Source organism: Coturnix japonica, chromosome 18 (genome assembly GCF_054131305.1).
Source record: "Coturnix japonica strain WE chromosome 18, WE-NBRP24, whole genome shotgun sequence".
Lineage (NCBI taxonomy): Eukaryota > Metazoa > Chordata > Aves > Galliformes > Phasianidae > Coturnix > Coturnix japonica.
The window spans coordinates 9360792-9379373 of NC_140680.1; the positions used below are offsets into that span (position 1 = coordinate 9360792).

Sequence of the window (18582 nt, forward strand, 5' to 3'; positions counted from 1 at the left end):
AACCCAAGGAAGCCAAAAATGGGGCAGCATTGCTGGAGCAGCAAAGCGAGGGCCAAGCTGGGAGCTGCTGCCCTGCCCCAGCGCCTTTCCCCCACTCCCCCAAGCTCACGGGGCACAGACCCGCGTGCTGCCACTGGTATTTGGGTAGCAGGCCACCACGCGCTGATGACACAGAGCCAGAAGCAGCTGAAAAACACAGCCTTAAAATAAGAGCTGGCAGCAGGCAGACTCAGCTTGGCATCAGCTGAGACACGCTAGAGGCAGGAATGGGGACGCATCCGGTGGCTCCCTGAAAGAGAGTGGTGCAGGCAGCAGCACCTGGGTCCAGCTGTGCAGGGCTGTGCATTTCATCTCAGTTCTCCATCAGTGCATGGGTGTACCCTGGTCCCTGCACCATGAAGGAGCAGGTTTGCTGTGAAGGGCTCCAGAAGTTGCCTGCTGCCCCCACTGCTAGGGGCAAGGAAGGAAGTGCAGCTGCAGCACAGCCACATCCATCCATCCACCTGTCCATCAGCAGCACATGCTCCACGGCCACAAGCAAACACTGTGGGACACTTGGGGTCCCAGCGTGGCAGCTGCAAGCCTGTCCCCAGGCTGCCCCCTTCCTGCTGCCACCACCCCCTGGAGCAGCCCTGGCTTTGTGCACACATGCGATGCCTGCTCTGGGATCCCCTTCTGCACCATTGCCAGCAGTGCCTCGGTTTCCCCTCGCAGGCCTCAGAACAGGGCCCATGTCCCTGCAGGAAGATGCCACCAGTGCCTGCCAAGGGACTGCAGCTCCCACACGCTGCCATGCCCGACAGCCGGCTGGCATCCATCTTGGCTGCTGGCAGGGACCGAGCGCCGTCCTGGAGAAACCTCAGCAAACCTCACGCCCTGTGCTGCTGTGGGAAGCCCCTTGCCATGGCCATGGCCACGGGCACGGCCCCACGGGGTGCGCAGGGGGAGTGGCATGGGGCAGTCAGCACGGGGACAACCAAAGAAGGAAAGGAGCGGGACGGAGCAGGAGCTGCCGGCACATACTGTAAAAGGAGCGGGAATGGGGACTGCAAGGCTCCAGCTCGGCTGCTTTAAGATGGCTGTGAAGCTGAGAGGAGGAGGAGGATGTTAACCCTCCCAGCACTGTACTAGTGCTGGGGCATTGTGATAAGCAGCGGGTTGCCAACATCAGATGCAGAAGGGTGCCCACAGCACCCACAAACTGCACCTAGCTGTGCTGTCAGGCCCTGGGGGGTGCTGCTCTAAGGATGGATCACTGGGAGGAGAAGGAAGAAGAAGATGAGAAGGAGAAGAAAAGGGAGGCGGAGGCGGAGGCGGAGGAGGAGGAGGAGGCAGCACAAAGCGAGTGTCCACAGGATGAAATCACAGCAGTGCCCCCCATGGATCCAGGGTACTCAGCAGCAGCACTCCCCAGACAGTTGCTGCTCTGCCCCTTGTGCTGCCCCAGGAAAGCAGCCCCCAGTGCCCACACAAGGCTGTGGGGCACAAGTGGGGGCAACAGGGTTTGGTGGAGCTCAGCTGCACCCTTGGTGCCACCCACTGGGTGCTGCCATTGCGCTGGTGGGCAGCAGGACCACGTGGCTGCTCAGCTGCCCTCCTCATTAAAGACAGGCGTAACACCTTCCTGCTAATTTCTTTCCTTCACAAACATCAGCCTTGGCCCTCCCCGTGTTTTATTGTTGGATTCATCAAAGCTTCAAGAACCCAAGCATGGTGATTGTAGGAACAGAGGTATCAAGCACTTAACTGCAACTTCCTTTCTTTGAAATGTTTATTGGCCATTGACGTCAACTAATTATTGAGAATTATTAATTAAGAAAGCATTTAAGAGCATTGCTTTTGTTGAGGTTTTGTCCTTACAATTAGTTTATCAGCCAAGAGAAAAAAACATCGGCCTTTCCAGTTGCTTGGAAAGCAAAGCTCCTATAATTAATTTCCTTTTCCTCAGCAAACATTTTGCTTTGACCCACCTTGGGGACATGCCTTTCCCCAGGTGTGCCAGCCCCGCCAGCTCGGCGCTCAGAGCCAAGGAACCCCAGGGAGGCTGCTGCATGGGAACACCGTGTCCACTCCACTTGGCAAGGGCAGCAACAAATGAGAAGCAGCTCTTTTCGGGAGAACACCCCAGGTTCCCCTGCTCCCACCAAAGGGTTGCTTCCTTATTTCATGCTCAGGCTGCTCCCACAGGGGACAAATCCTGCCCCAGAAGTGTCAGCCATTCCCCGACCCTCAGTGTCCCGCTCAGCAAGTGGGTCAGCTAAATATAAATGGAACAACCCAAGCAGCTTCAGCACCAGCACCTTCTCGCCTTGCATCATTGCCACCCTAGAAATGACGGCCCAGAGACAAAGCCTTGCTCAGCCTCCACTGTGGCAGACATGAAACGCTGTCATGTTACAGAGGCACCACCGAGACCAATCCTTATAGAAGTCACCCCAAGCTTCCAGGTTGGTCAGGGCAGATACCATGGGATGAGGGACCACTTGGGACCAACGTCCTTTGGACAGATGCTCCCAAGAGCCTGCAGCTGCAAACCATGTGCACACCCTGCACAGAACAGGCCCGCGGGAGGGAGATTTCCATTTATCAAAAGCAGCTGCCCAAGCTCCTGAGCACACACAGAGCAAGCTCAAACCCCATCATTAAGGCTTGGCAGTGCACTGCCAAGCCCGCGGCGCAGGCATGCCCATCCACAAAGAGCGCGTGGGTTTGGCTGGTAGGGCTGCATGAACAGCCTGAGTGTGATGCTGGAAGGCTGCAGCCTGCTTTCAGACCCTGTGGGCCCAGCTTGTTCCAGTTCTAAGGCAATGCTTTTCCTCGATGCAAGCTGCCCACCATCTCTCTCCTTCCTCCCCAGCTGGACACAGTAAAACCCAGTGCTAGGATCAGCTCCATGGCTGGGGCCAAGGGCTGCAATGACAAGAAGAGGTTGTGTCAAAGCGACCCACCACTCAGCTGGGAGGAGGCACTTTGCAGCCTCTGTCAGGCTGTCAGCAATTGAACATCTCCAGCCTCTACCCCAAGCCCAGAGGGTTGATTATTAGGGAAAAGCACTCAAAAGAGGCAGCTTATTAAAAGCAAGAATGGATTAGTCCAGGAACCAAGAAACTCTGGGGCTGCGGAGTTCAAGAACAGGACAAAGCCGCCCTTCCCTTGCAGGCACTGTGCTATCCTGCCTCAAAGCATTGGGTTGAATGGCACAGCCCAGAGGACCATCAAAGCCCCACATCCTCCCAGGGTCTGCGGGAGCCTGGAGGTGGATGAAGGCGGCAGCAGAGCTTGAAAGCAATGAGAACACGCCCTGAAATATGAGTGGAAAATGTCTGCTCCAGCCCAGACAGTCAAGCTGCGGCACTGCCTCCTCTGCTCACCATGCATGGTCCCAGCACTGCTGCGGGCCCCCAGTGGAGATGCTCCAGGGAGGAAGCCTTTGGGCGACGTGGGAGGAGAGGCAAAGGCAAGCAGAGTTCACAGCTGGAGCCACCAGAGAGAAACGAACCCTGGAAAAGAATCCTGCTCCATTTCCCACTGCAGGGAGGGCTTTGCAGGCGGTCTCCCACGAACCACTGGGGAGCAGCTGCAGATGGTGGCAGGGTGAGCCCAGCCTGGGCCCTGCACTGCCCCGAGCAATGGGGCTCACGGTGAGGAGCTGGGGCTGCGCAATCACTGCTGTGAGTGGAGGTGGAACAGCACTGCTAAAGATAACTTCGTACAAAGGTGCTATTAATAGTGATACTATAGGGGTTTTTCTGGTTTTCTTCTTGCTTTCTGCACGGCTCTCCCCTGGGACTGATGGAACAGGCCCTGCCACAGCTCCAGGGAAGTGATGCTGCATGGCAGAGCCATGAAGCACAGCAGAGCCCCAGAGGCACACGGACAGGCAATGATGGCCAGCACCAGCAGCCAGCCCGCCACCTGCCATGGCTGCAGGCCTGGGCCGGCTGCAACATCTCACACAGGAGCTGTGGGCCATGCCGCCGCTGCGCTGGTTTCCATGACAACTTCAGCACTCGGTGCAAGATGGAGATGACGGGATCAGCAGGGAAAGTAACTGAGCGGAGCTGGCATCCTCCATCTGCAGCACAGCCTCACCAGCACAACAGCCTCTGGGCATCTGGGTCCCCCTCATGCTGGCTGTGGTTGTCCCTGTGCCATCTCTCCCTCGCTGACAGCCAGCCCCATCCTGACCATGCACACAGCACCTGGCTGGTGCTGTACCCCAGAGCGGCTTTGTCACTCCTGGTGGCTGCAGGGACAACTCCAGCACAGCCCAGCCTGCACTACCTGGTACTGGAGCCTGCATGGGCAGCGTGCAGCCCTCCAGCTACAGGAGCTGCTGGGGCTGGATCCAGTTGCCACGGTCCCCAACCCAAAAGTGATGCCAGCACTTCTCAGGGGTCCCAGGCCAAGTGGCTGTGTGTGGTGGCTGCATTCCAGGCCCTGGAGTGGAGACAGGGAGGGTGGGAGCCGCGTTCCCCCCGTCAGGTCCCCATCACCACCTCCTGCCCACATGAGGCCCTGCAGCGCGGCCCTTCTGCACAGCGCTGCAATTAGCCTCGCTGACCCCTGAAATCCTCAGCCTCGCTAAGCAGCCATGCATTAAATCCCAGATCCAAGAGTGGAAATAGACTTCGTAAAAGGCTTATGGCCCTATTTATTACATTTTACGCATGACGGAGTCCGACAGCGCAGCGGCGGTGCTGTGGTCGGCTCTGGCTCTGCCCGCACGCTGCGACAGACGGACAGACGGACCGGGAGCGGGCAGCCCAGCCCTGGCGGGTGTCTGGTCCTGGCTGGCATTGAGTTGCCAGCTGAGTGCTCCAGCAGACGTGGGCAGGCAGGGATATCGATCTAGATGAAAGCTAACACTGCTCTCGGGGATGGGTAACCGTATCTGCCGCACATTTGTATTCTTCAGAGCGGGGCGCAATGGTTTCAGCCATCTGCCAGAGCAGCTCCAGGATCCTGGGGACGCTCTGGGCCCTCTGCCCGGCTGGATGCTGGATGTACAGCCTCCTCCATCTCACCTCCATGTTATCAAGGTCCAATGCAGCACATAGCTGAGGAGGCCACCAACACTGAGGGTGATGGGGCCTCCCAAAGCCACACCTACCACTGTCCCCACATGTGGCCCTGTCAAGCACGTGGTCCCAATGGCACAGGAAAGGCCACCATCAGGACCTGTTGAGGACAGACCTGCCAAGGGGAAATGGGCTTCTAAGAGGTGTTTTGGCTTGACGTTTCAAAGGGGCAGATCACACATCTTTCATTAAACAAGCTCAAGGCTTTGATGTGTGCAGTGCCCCAGCCACCTAAGGACAGAAAGACCTTTGCTCCTCTTCCCTTCCCTTCCCGCTGCCCAGACCCATGTCTCATTTGGTGGCTCTGCTCCAGCAGCCCTAAGTTATCACCCCCTGTACCAGTCCCCTTCACAGCACAGGACTGCAGGTTTTGCCTGCAGCTATAAGCTTTGCTCCGTGTGGTTCTCAATCTGGCGCCTTCCTCCAAGGGAAGCAAACAAACAGCATGTTTGGGCATAGATGGGCTCCCACCTCAAAAGGCAGTGAGACATCTAGAGAAAAATCTGCTGCTTGGATCCAGCAGGCTGCATGCTGCTCCCCCACTTCATGTGAGCCATGGCCAGGGAACAGACATGGAGGTCAGTGCGAGAGGTCTGAGCTCCCCACAGAACTTGTCCGCAAAGGTCCCAGCCCCTCCGCTGCACTCTCAGGCTAATCCTCCCACAACAGTGGCAGCTATATTTAGGTATCTAAATGAGACGGAGAGGCTGTTTCCAAAAAGAGTTAGTTTGGGTTACATAAATACAGAGGGAAACTTAAAAGGACCTTAGGCTGCCATGAGAGAGCAGCAGAGCCAGGGACGGTCCCTGCTCCCTAGTGATCTGCCTTCACTTTCTGTTGGACTTGGGGCTGTGCTCCCCAGCATCAACAGGCAGGTTGGCACATGGCACAGAGACACACGGCTCCAGTGGCAATATGGGGGAAGTGGCTGGGATGAAGGGAACCCCCCACCCCAGGACAGGACCCCAGCTGCCATGTTACCAAGTGGCACCTCACCGTGTCCTGAAGAGCAGCTTGCCATATCCTTGAGTGCCACTTTGCCATCTCAGCATGCAGAATTTCACCATGTCCCCAGGTGCCACCCCGCCATGCCAGCACAGCTGCTCAGCCCCAGCCCTGCAATAGGTCCTCAGGGCAGGAAGCCATCCCCATGGGCAGCACAGGAGGAGCAAGCAGCAGAGAGGAGGCACCCCAAGCTTTACAGATGGAACAGCAAACCAAGCCAGCAGCTCCAGCCCTCCTTGCCTGTGCTTGCCCAAACAGCTCCCCACGACCTCCCACCCCTCTCGGCTCCTGGCTTCCTTCCTCTTGCATCGACTTCCATATCCCGAAGCCTGTGCTCGGCGAGGAGGAGACACACGTGCATGAGCGTGTCCCACACACCCACTGCTTCTCATTCCAGCCCGTGGGGGTAAAGGGTGGGGGCTCCTGGGGTCTGCGTGCTGCAGTCACACGAACAGCAGCCGCCAGACCAGCGCTGTTTGGTAGCACGCACAGCAGGAGGCTTTGCACCAAGTGTTTTCATTTTCAAAATAAACATATAAATAGGCACACATATTCCTTCCTAAAAGGACATGACAGCAAAGAACAAAACAAAACCAGCTCTAACACCATCCAGCCTTTCAGACTGAGAAAACCGCAGAGTTTTCATAAGGCCTGAGTTCTGACTAATAGGTTTTAGTACCCAAAAAAAAAAATCATGTGCCAGTATCCTGGTGGGGCCCAAATATGCAGAGAAACTTCCTTTTTGAGAAACACAGTTGCAATTGTTTCTTCTCGTTATTAGCGTGGTTAGGTCGTGACTACCTGTGTTCATGCCTACTCACAGGGATTTGTGCTGCTGGCTGCTTCAAAGCTTCAGTTCCAGCTCTGCAGGCTTATGCTGCTCCAGGGAAGGTTTAAAATCCTGCTCACCCCGAGGTGCTGAGCGTGCCCATGAGCTGCACGCTGCTCCCAGCCAGGCTGCAGGGATGAGGCAGGGAAGTAGCTAAGCACTGCGGTTTAAAGAGAGCCAGCAGCAAGGCTAAACTTAATTAGCTCCCAGTGAAGGGCCGTGAAAGCTGCAAACATTTGCACTGAGGCTGTGAGAGTCCTGGGAAACTGGAGGACACGGACTGCAGCTGGAACAAAGTTCACCATGGGTGCCAGGTGGGCAACCTCTGCAGGGAGGGAAAAGCACGGCCAGCTGTGCCTGCTCAAATCACTGCCCCGTTCTGCCTCCAGCCACCAGTGCTGAGGTCAGGCAAAGAATTGCCCCACCAGGATCCCGGGTGGGCTCCCCATGTGCAGCCTGCAGCACTCACCCTTATAGCAAAGAGACAGGGTAGCACATATTCTGCATGGAGAACATCCAAGGTGATGCAGGGCCATGGCAGCAGTGTCCTGATTGGTGCACAGGGGGCAGTGAAACTACTACCCACATGCGATGCTCACAGGGCAAAAGGAAAACCAATGGCAGTCATGTGAGTTATGCTTCACACCTGTGGCCCGCTGCTGTCACACAAGTGTGTATCCAGTCACTACTGCAGCTGCAGCCAGGGCTGCTCCCAGCCCTTACCTGGCCCCTATGCACACACAGGGTCATAGCAGGCTCCCACTGCAGCGCTTCCCGACACACCTCACAGCCAACTTGCATTTTCTTGAGAAAAAACAACATACGTTGCTCCCACCGACCCTGCTGGGCTAAAAGCAAAGTGAGGATTCAGTAAGCAGGATGCAGGCTGGGTTCCACTGAGCGTGCTGCCTGTGCTCTGCACTGCTCCCTGCGTCCTGACTGTGCTCAAGTGCTGCTCTAGCTGTGGGGACACCACAGGACGGCCAGATCCCCAGCTGTCATTTGCAGGAGGTGAAATGAAAAGCCTTATCCGGGCAGAAGAAGCTGTGCTGAGTGGCAGCCAGGCTCCCTTCTGGCTGTGCTCCCCCCCCACCCGCAGCACATACTATGCAGCTGCCTCTCAGCCCCCTCCCCGTGGCAGAATGCTCCGTCCTCTCCCCTCTATCTCCCCCTGCCACAGGATTTCCTCGCTCTTGATGTGCGCAAAAATTAGGAAATGAGGACTCCTCGGGGACTGGGTGGGGAAGCGGCTTTTGGCTGGTGAGGGGGGACGGAGGGGGGGGGAAAGGATGACACCTCCCACCCCCCCACCTCCCCCCATCTGCCTGGGCCCCGTGTGCTCCCGCAGCCCTCCTGAACAATGGTCAGGAAGCAAAGCGACAGCAGCGAGGAACTTCATGCAAACTGAACCGGGAGCGGAGGTGCCTGCCGAGCAGCGCTGCCTCAACAGCAGGGGCTGCCTCGGCCGTGTCGCTGCAGGCGGTCAGCTCACGGAGCAGAGGCAGCACAGAGGAAGAATTTAGAAAATGCATGGCAGTAAAGATACCGCTGTCTCTGCAATCGGATGCGCTGCGAGAGCTCCGGGCACTCGTTTCATCCTCAGCCACCTCAGCACAAAAACATCCCTATCAAGCATGTGCCGCTGAGTGCCACGGGAACACCGAAGTGTCACATCAGCCCTCGAGGCCATCAGTGTCTTTCCCACCGCAGCCCCCAGCCCAGGGACTGCTCTGTGGTCCCTGCTGGAGGGGAAGCACTGTGCATCCCCTCACCAGCTGACCGGCTGTAAAGGGAAGGGATGTAGGAAGCTCTGTGCCACTTCAGCAAGGTCTTTGTAGCGCTCAGAACGCTGTGCACAGCAGCATCCTCCAACCCGCAGAGCTGCTCTGTCCAGGTACAGGGCACTTGGGAGGTGCCCAGCACCCAGCGCCTGCGGCTTTGTCTCAGGTCAGCGGGAAGTGAGATAAGCAAAGCATTTTCTCTAAGCCCCAGACATCTGCCCAGGAGCCAGGAGTGATCAAAGGTTAAGTCTGGCTACTGGATGGGGCCTTTGCATACAGCCCATGAGCTGCATCAGTCTCGCACCCCCACCAGCCAATACACAAGGCACTGCATTGAGAACCACGGGGACTTTTCAGCTCTTACTCAGCCAAAGCAGAGCTTTCTAGCTTTCATTTTGCCTTGTCTTAGTTCAGCCATGATCGTGTTTGATGCAACAATCTGCAGCTCAGAGCTGCACGCTGCCTTTGCAGTGGAGGCACATGAGGACAGCGCTGTTGGCACTGCAAGCATTGCCAGATCCATGCAAAGTCCGTGGCGTTTCTTGGAAGCTCCCATTACACGGATACATAAGAAAAGCCAATAAATAAATAATAATTACTGTGATTCCATGGCCGGAACTCAAGAAAAGTGCTGAAGAGCAGAACTGCTGAGTGATAAGTGAAGGAGAACACAGTGGCCGGACCATTACCTGGGTGGCACAGCAGCACGGCTGCCTCCCAAAGTAGGTCAGCTCACCCCACCTGACCATCTGCACCATTAACTTCAACCTTTAGTCTTTGGCTCGTGACAACCACGATCAGCACCCACGTCCCTTTGCACATGGTGCAAGCAGCAGGGCATCCCTTTGCCTGCATTCACCCGCACTTGGGGTGCAGGTGAGTGATGCCCCAGCCCATCTCTCCATGCAGGCAGCGTGCAAAATTCCTCCTCTGCTAAATCGCTTTCGTTCCGCCAAACCGTCACGAGAAATGAAAGCCTGCACGGGGTTGCCATGGAGCGGGGCTCAGCCGCCAAGCGGGGGCCGAAGTGGATTCCTCTGACAAATGCAGGCTCCTCTTGCCCCACCACAGGGAAAGCCTCAAGTGGCACAGCCTCACAGATGTCCATATCCCCAGCCCTGCACACACTAAAGAGGGGGTTTGTGGGGAGGAAGGGCATCCCGTGGCCCCCCAGGACATGTTTCATTTTCAATTGACAGCACTTAAGTGCGGGAGCAAGCCGAGTTTCTAACTACAAAGAGGCTTTTGACATTGGAAAGGTTAATGTGGGAGAGAAATCAGTCTCTTTCACAAAGCTCCCTTTGCTAGAGGCATGAGGTTAAGACCTTAATTATTCACCTGTTGGAGAGGTGCCTTTCCATTACAGCATGGGAGCAGGGTAGGATGTGCAGGCAGGTGGAGGGAAGGGTTCTGCTGGGGCCCAAAGCCAGGGCTGAGAACAGGCTGCACACAGCCCTCCTGAGGGCCAGCCATCCTCTTCCTGCTCCTGCTGCACTCTCCATCTCCTCCGTACCTGAAGCTGCAATGCACATGGCTGCAGGAATCCTGCCTTGTAAGCAAACCAATGCTGACGGCCACATCCTCATACATCTGTACCGCAACCCAGCAGCAACCAGCAAGGTGAGAGCATCAACAGCATGGGCCCCACGACCTGAGCTACACAGACAGTTTTGCCAGAGCCAGTGCCTGCCTTCACCATCCAGAGCTCAACACACACAAAGCACAGCATCATCCTGCTCAGAGAGGACTGTCAGAAATTAGGGACACATTCATTTCATTACTACCAATACTGATCCACCTGATGCGCAGCCGAGGGCTTCAGTGAGTGTGCTCCCTGCACTCATCAATGGATTAAGCTGTTAGTGGGAGGCTGAGAAGTTAAGGAGGGAATATAGCATTTCAGCTCACATGATCTTTGAGCATCTCTCCCAGCAGCTGCCTGTTGTTACTGTTTTTCCCTGCTGCACTTCACTGGGGGGGTTTAAAACAAATCGAAGCCATAGAAGCACAGTGCTCCTGCTTCTTGCAGGGATGCTGAGGCCCATGCTCCCTGCAGAGCCACAAGGATGCCACTTTCCAGCACCTGCTGCCACCTTCCATTGCCCACTGCAGCGAGGTTGCACAAAATGGATCAGATGGGCCCATTCTGAGTTACTGCAGAACAAAATCACTTTTTCGTTGCCGTTAGAAAGGAAAGGGGACAGCAGGAGAAAGGCACGTTTGGAGTGAGAAGCCCTGATTTTCTCTGTGTAGCAATGCAGGCTGCAGGTGAATCATCGCTGTCCTCAATATGTAAATAGAGGTTCGCAGGCAACCTCAGCACAAGCCCATATGAGGAAGGGATGGATGCAGATACCCACGTTAAACCTTCACTGTGCATCTCCCGAGAGCCCTCCTGAGGGTCCCTCTACCACAGAGCACTGACCACCAACACTGAGCCACTCCTCACCCAAAACCCACTGTGAAGGAGGGAGTGGGGAGAGACAGCAGGGGAAAAGTTGGAATTCCTCAAGGTTTCCACAGAGGAAACGGGTGATATTCGTGATCTCACGGCCTCCTGACACCACAGCCACTTAGGATAATCTGATCCCATGCTGAAGCACAAGGGACTGTGCAGAAACAGCTTTCGGGCTTCAATGAGCAGCCAGCACCCAGTTGTAAGCAGGGCTGTACAGTAGTAGTGGGGAGGGACGTCAGTGGTGAGCGTGGGGCCCGCCTCCGGCTCCAGCTCTGGAGAAAGCATGTGACAGCAGCAGGAGCTGCCACTGCGGTTTCATCAGAGGTGAAGGTACACGAACAGCACACTTACAACTTAGTCCTTCCTTAAGCAAATGTATGCAAATCAGCCCCAGGGAGGGGGGGTTTATTATTTTATTCTTTTCCTTCCCCCTCCTTCCTTCCTTCTGTTCTCACACCAGGCTTTAACCCTTCTACACACGTGGGGGACAGAAGGAAAATGCAATATCTGTTCCACCACGGGCTGCATGGCGCTGCCGGGACCTGCTGCAGTCGGCACGGATCCGTTTGCTGCCGGTAACATTATATGGCCGGCAGACGTCAGATCAGCACTGACCCCATGTGCACGCACAGCACTCCCTCCAGCATCACGCACATAGAGGAGAGGGAAGGAAAAAGAGGCCACAAGCGCAGCAGTCTTATTTCACGAGACGCCATAAAAAATGGTTTTATTTCATCACAGGCCATTTCACGGTCCCAAATTCTGCAGGGGGTGCTCAAAACATGGTGGTTTCACACCAGAGAAGGATGACAATCATCGGGATCTCCTTTTTCCCTTAACAGCCCCTTTTTGTGGGAATAAAAAGAAGATTTCTTGATTGAGATGTCAAATGCTGACCAGGAAAGCAAAACGAAGCAGCCCTTCAGACACACGCTACAATCACACGAGCTCTGTGCTTGGGTCTAGAGCCACTGAGAGCACACAGCGTAATGCTGGGAAGCAGAGCCAGGAACTTTCACCTGCCTAGAGAGCAGCTGTGCTGCTGGGAGCCGTAGCAGCACTTTGGGGGACAACACCCTCCAAACCTGCCTCCTTCCTCCAGCCAAGCATTCCCCACAGCAATAATAAATCCATCCGAAGCAGAGAACGCAAACTGCTTACAAAACCTCCTCAGCCCACTTCTCACCCTCCCTGACCCTTTTGCTGCAAGCAACCTGTCATCAGCTCTTCGTTAAGAGCCAGAGCTGCCATCCACTGCTCTGCCCCCAGCAAAGCACCCGTGTCCTGTGCCAGGCAGGAGCACATGGGGCGGGCACCAGGACCACATCCATCCAGCTGGTGGCAAGACCTGCCTGGTTGTGTCTGGCACACGCACCAGGGACAAATCTGATTTACCAAGTCCTGAGAGCTTGTTTGTTTGGAACCCAAACAGCAGGATTAGTCCCCGTGTGTCCCGTTCTCCCCCCCACGCACACACACACACACACACACACACCCGACATATTCCTGCTGTGTGCAATCCCAAAGTTAAACTGGTGAGAGAGCATGGGTTGGGATGAATCCGCTCGCTTCACAATCGAAGCTATTTTGTAATCTGGGGTTATGAAAGTGAAGGGCTGGAGGGTTGATATATAACTGTAGAAAACTCTTCCCACTTGCACCGGCCTCAGCAACCCGGCTGTGAAATGCACCGTGGTGCTCCAGATCGGCCACGGCTCTCGCTGCCGACCAGATTATTGTATAGTGCCTCTCTTCCACCCCCCAAAATGGAAAAGCATGCGAGCCCTATAGCGAGCACAGCTCGCTCTCGTGATTGTGCGGGAGCTGCCAAGGAGCCTTAATCTGATTTTAATACCCAGCTCCGTGCAGGAGGGAGCCGATCCAGATTTTGGAGCAGCCGGTTCGCAGCACGAAGCCCCTTTTCCCAGCCGCAACCCCCCCCCCCTTCCCATCCCCTCCATCCCCCAGATCCCAACCCGTATGCGTGCAACTGACGCTCGGCATGACTCATCCCGCAGCCCGGCTCCTATCGCCCCCACCGCTCAGCCCCCCGCAGCCCCCCCGGCGTGTCCCGCTGCCCCTCAATCCGCGGCCGAAGAAGCTGCAGCTCCGTCTTTCCGTTCTCCCCACGCGCACGGGGAACGGAGATCCGGGGCTGCCGGGAGTCCACGTGCGAGTGGTGCTGAAAGCGGGGGCCGGAGCCGCTGCATCGCGATGCGGCGCTGCCCCGCAGCCCCCTCCCCTAATATCGCTCCCGAGCAGCCGGCGGTGCGGAGCCGGGGTCCCCCCTTGGGGCTCACGCCGCTCCGCGGGGCTCCGCGCCGGCTCCTCCCGCACGGCACCGCCGCCCTCCCCACCTGGCTGTCAGCGAGGTAGTTGAAGACGAAGGAGGAGAGCGCCTCGTCGAGCAGGGTTCCGCAGTCCGGCCCCGGCTCCGCCATCTTCCACCTCCGGCTGGGGCTGAGGCGGCACCGAGCATGCAGCAGGCGCGGCGGCGAGGAGCCGGGCGGCCGGCGGGGCGGAGCCGGCAGCAGCCCCCGCCCGCCGGCTGCGGGAGCCGGGGGGGGCGGCGGAGAGAAGGGGGAGACGGCACCGAGCCGCCCCGACGGGGGGATCCGCAGAGCCGCGGTCGCTCGTGGGGCAGCGCTGCGACGGGAGGGTCTGAGCTGCACCGCCCGCGGGGGGCGTCACGGGGGGCTGCAGGAGAGCGGGGCTGCGGGGTGGGGGTCCCGGGAGGGAGAGCTGCTCCGGGGGACTTCGACTCAGCGGTGTGTCTACAGTGGGCATCTCGATGTCACGTGTATCATTTTCTGTCTCAGGTTTTGAGGTATATGCACGCTAAAAGCCCTGTTAGAAATAATTGATGACGGGACGAAAATCTCACGAATGTTCTATTTGCTTACCCTGTTTGCAATTACACGGGAAGGAGCAGGGCTCCCTACTGCAGCCTGAATTAGCTGCTGCCCAATCAGCCGAGTGGCAGCGCCTGCAGCTCATGGGGCTACAGCCTCCAGTCCCATCAGAGGGCTCAGTGCTGGACACCAGCGTGTCCAACTGCTGATGTGGCAAGGCCATGAGGTGGGGAGGGATGTGCTGTGTTCTGATGGCTTTGGGTCCCTTCCTCCAGCAGCCAAGCCTTGCTGCCCATCAGCACATCAGCATTCCCTCCTTGCTCTTGTTCCAAAGGTTCTTTGCAGACCCTTCGGCAGCAGCAGCTCTGGGTTTCCCTGTGCCCCAAGCTCTGCCTCAATAGATGTCACAGGCAGCACTAGGTTGGTGAGAGCTGGGACGTGGGGTTCTGCAGCTCGGGTGGAAAAAGTGAGAGAGAAGCTACCAAAGCTCTTCCCCATTCAGTGCTGCTTTAGTACTGATTACCATTAAGGAGCACTGCAACCCAAGGCTCTTTTCACCACAGTAAAACTTCCCTTCCCCAGGGGCTCCATTCCCCAGAGCGCTTCCTGCAGCCCAGATCACTGCATATGGCAGGAGGGAGCAGGAAATGGCTCTGGGACATGGGTGGTTTCCTGCAGAGGGGGACTGTGCTCCCAGGGTCCTGCAGTGCGGCCCTAATGCCCCTTTGCATGCAGTACAGGGAGAGCTGATCTGCCAGCAGCAGCGTTTGCTGGGGGCCTCACGCTGAATGTGGGCTTTCAAGAGGGATCTGTTGAATGACAAGTGAGGTTCTCCTTCATGTATCTTGTGATTTCCTTTATACGAGCTGCACTCAAATGGGAAGTAACCATCTACGGGAATCATTTATAAAAGGCTCAAAACTCCAGCCTATATTGCCCTGTGTTTCAAAGACACCTCTCCTAGCTGGGCATGCAAGCACCCAAGGAGCAGAGCAAAGCCAAGCACAGCTCACACCACCCAACTGCTCCTCTGCACCGGGCTCCATTTGGCTGCAAACCTGGGCAAGGCCAGCTGGGGACAGGCCCTTGTGCCAGGAGGTGAATGGAGGACAGTGCAGGAGGAACACAACAGGGACACCTCGCAGGGGGGATGTGCTGCTGGCTGTGCCTCTGGGGTCCGACAGGATCCTGGGGGATGCAGCACAGCTGTTGATGTGGCTGCGTGCTGGTGCTTGGATGCTCCCTCTGCTCCTGCTTTCTCTGGGCTTTCTCACAGCCCCAGCGCTTCTCTCTGCTGGTTGGTGCTTTTCCCCTATAGAATGGGGAGCTCCAGGGGGGTGGTGAAGGAGGACAAGATGTCTCGTTGCTTTGTTCTGCTTCCTCAGAAGTCAATCAGATGGAGACAAAGCATGTCCTGCCCAGGGTGGTGTGAATAGGATGCAGTGCTCGCTGTGCGCGTGCTCCTTTCTCTGTCTGCACGCAGAGCATCGCGCAGTTTCACTATCAGTTGTTTGTGACTTCTCTCTAAATCAGAACCCAAGTTTTGCAGTCAGGAGGGCTGGCAGAGCTCAAGTCCCGCTGGTTCTTGTAACTAAAGAGGTGCTGACCACAGTTTGCAGCTCTCAGCCCTCTGCCAGGGCAGATAGGCCCTTCTCCAACTGCTGCCCTCCAGCCCCAGCCCCAAAGGAGCCAACGTCCCCAAGCAGTGACGCTTTCTGTCCCGTGATACGGCCAGCCGTGCCTGACAAGCTGGTTTTTGCTCTCTCCACCTCTCGTAATCTCAGGCACCAGAGATTTCCTGATGTTCTTCAAAGAGGGGCAGACAGCTGAGGCCGTTGCAAGAGGAGGAGCCCCGCAGCCTTCCCGCTATGGGACTGAGAGCGCTGACCCCAACCCCGCTCCCACGCCAACGTCAGCCCCGGGGATAACAGAGCCTAGGTAAAATATAACAAGGAGAAGCCTGCATATGCCCTTTGGGAGGGCGAGCCGTGTCATTAGGGCAGCGGTCAGGGGGGGACGCCGGCTGAGCGCCCTCGGATTGTCAAAGGCCAACGGGGGACGCGGAGTGGAGCCAATGAGCGGCTCCAGGGCCGGAGCCACCCAGCGCCAGTGCCTGCCTTCGTGCTCGGGTTTCAAGCCGCTGTGTTTGCAGATGGAGAGATGTTGTAAGGGCTGAGCAGCGCGGGGTGGGACAGGTCCCCCTGGGTACAGCGAGGGGTTCCCCAGGAGCTCGCCAGCCCCACTCAATGGCGTGTTCTCCTTGCCGCCCTCGTGGGTGATGGGCTGATGTTTGGACTAGATGATCTTCATGTTTTTTTCCAACCTTAATGATTCTATGATACATTAAATGAGGCATTGTGGGACTGTCCCCAGGGCTCCCGGCTGTTCTGGTGGCCCCATGTGGCACTGAGCATCTGCTGGGCTCTGCTCCTCGGGATCCACTGCTCTTCCACCGCACCACAAAGCCCTGTGCACAATGGGCATCACAGCTACCCCAGGGCTCAGCGTGCTGCAGCTCTGAGCCCACAGCAGAGACAGGGATGGAGCTGCTCCAGCATAGGCTCTGCTGGTCCAGCCTGCTTTTGCAGCCTGCTCTTCTCTAAAGCTGCAGCCCTGAACATGCTGAAGTCAGGCTATTATTGCAGAGGAAACCTGTGGAGAGAGACACGTGGGGTGTGAGGATTAGCTGCTGAAACAGATGGGAATTTCCCAGAGGAAGGAGCTGAGGAGGCCAGGAAGGGCTCCTATACAGTGGGGCTGCTGCCAGCAGCGTGGGCTGTGTGAGGACCCCGGGATACCCACTGCTTCCCCATGGTGCTGCTGCTGACTCACATCTCTGCAGGGAGCAGCACACGGCAGCTGTGTGCCCACTCCCTGTGCTGCACACCAGAGCTGGGCACCAGCATGATGCAGGGCTGGCAGCCCATCCTGTTTGGGGACAGTGTCTCCGTGGGGTCCCAGGAGCACTCTCTCTCAGAGCGGCTGCTCCTTGTTCCTGCTTTGTGCCCCAATGCCACCTGGGCTGGGCATCACAGAGCATCTCCCACGAGCAGCTCATGCAGCGCTGGTGCTGGGAGGCTGTGTGCCTGCAGGGCCCGACGGGAGCTGTGCCGTATGCTCTGTGTCCCTCCTGCTTATTCTCTCACTCTGGCTCTCACACTGTGCTTATAGCATGTGTCATATCCCATTGATGTCACCTGCCATCCCCTGCCTCATCCCTGCCTGCAGGGCTGCCTGTGCCAGCAGCTGCAATAAGAGCACACTGGGTCTCTGCATCCCCCCAGGTTGGTCCCAGGGTGTGGGTAATACCAGCTGGGGGCTGAGCCCTGCAGCCAGGCCTGAACGCTGCAAGCAGCAGTTCTGCACATAGCAACAGAGAGAATGCAGCACGATCACAGCTCACGTTCCTTCCTGCCGCTTGGAAGTGTCTAGAGAGCTGAAAAAGCTGCAAGACGTTCTTGCTGCCATCCTTCTCCCTGCTGGCTTCTCCGTGCTCTGGCTGTGCTTTGAGCCCCCTTTCTGGGGGGCATAGCACTTCCCCAGACCAGTGGATACCTATTTGGAGTGGTGAGGGCTGCAGACATCCTGCAGCGTGCTGCCCGCCGCACAGGGCTGGCTGACTCATCGCCATGCAGCATGCAATTACAAAGGCAAGTGCAGGCCCCTACTGCTTTGCACAGGTATCTGTGTCAGCCGGGGCTATTTCCATCTCTCCTGCGCACTCTCAGCTCATTAGGAGGGGAAGGAACACAGCCACACAGCTCACCTGCCTGCCACAGGGCTGGGCAGAATATTCCCATGAGCAGAGAGCCAGAAGAGGAATTACATCCGAACACACCGAGTGACACAACAGGGGGAGAAGGCAGCGAGGTGCATTGCCCACACATCCCTCATACTTACAGGTGCACACACAGACCAAGCGGAGGTGTGGAGGTGCAGCGTGGTGCAAAGCACCATTGCCATGAACTAAGAAGTTCCGGGCCAGGATCCAAGCGAGGGCTGCAGCCTTCCATCTGCAAACACCATTTGCTACAGGGGTTTAGCAACCGGGGCTGTCACAACTGCAGCAGCTGCAGAATCCTTGGCCATGAGTGGGGGCAGCTCTGCCATTGCGTCACTGCTTTGTGCAGTGCAGCACAGGGGATGGAATGGCCAGCTGCAACGCGAGGCAGCGTGTGCTGAGCAAAGCAGTGCCCGGTTCTGTTTTCATACAAGTGAGCTTCTCATGTGTACTTGTTATTTTCTAACTGTTTGGTAATGTTCATTTCATTTACTGCATGCATAAATGAGCAAGTACGACATATACAAATGTCAGGAAGTAATTTAGTTTGTTAAGCTTCTTCATTAAAAGAACTCTGTATTATTAAAGTATCTACATTGTCATGGGCTGGTATCCCATTAGCAACCGTAATAAGAAATGTTGTTTATCCATTCAGAACCAGATCTCTGGGGCATCCATTTGGCAGCGTGTTTTGAGTCAGTGGTGGCAACTGGCAGCATCTCCATGTGCCCGGTCACAGGACAGCATTTCCCACCCTGAGCTAATTACCAGGCCAAAATCTTCACCTCCATGTTG

At 56.8% G+C, this 18582-nt stretch overlaps 1 protein-coding gene and 1 long non-coding RNA gene across 4 annotated transcripts in view; one reads left to right on the forward strand and one right to left on the reverse strand.

The window, feature by feature from the left end:
• The window catches only part of PPARGC1B (PPARG coactivator 1 beta), a 39010-nt gene extending 25240 nt beyond the window's left edge, over nucleotides 1–13770 (reverse strand). The window contains exon 1 of one of the 3 annotated variants that reach the window (XR_014935450.1): nucleotides 13512–13770. Coding sequence is in view for 2 of the 3 variants with exons in the window: in XM_015876087.3 (XP_015731573.2) it covers nucleotides 13512–13595 (84 nt within the window). In the remaining variant the exon portion in view is untranslated. The remainder of the gene's footprint in view (nucleotides 1–13511) is intronic. The other 2 variants (XM_015876087.3, XM_015876088.3) reach the window with 2 other exon arrangements.
• Nucleotides 13771–15780: 2010 nt separating this feature from the next.
• On the forward strand, nucleotides 15781–18377 carry LOC107320298 (uncharacterized). The gene is made up of 2 exons (XR_001558213.3): nucleotides 15781–15944; nucleotides 17909–18377. It is a non-coding gene; the product is annotated as an uncharacterized LOC107320298 (long non-coding RNA).
• Nucleotides 18378–18582: the final 205 nt, after the last annotated feature.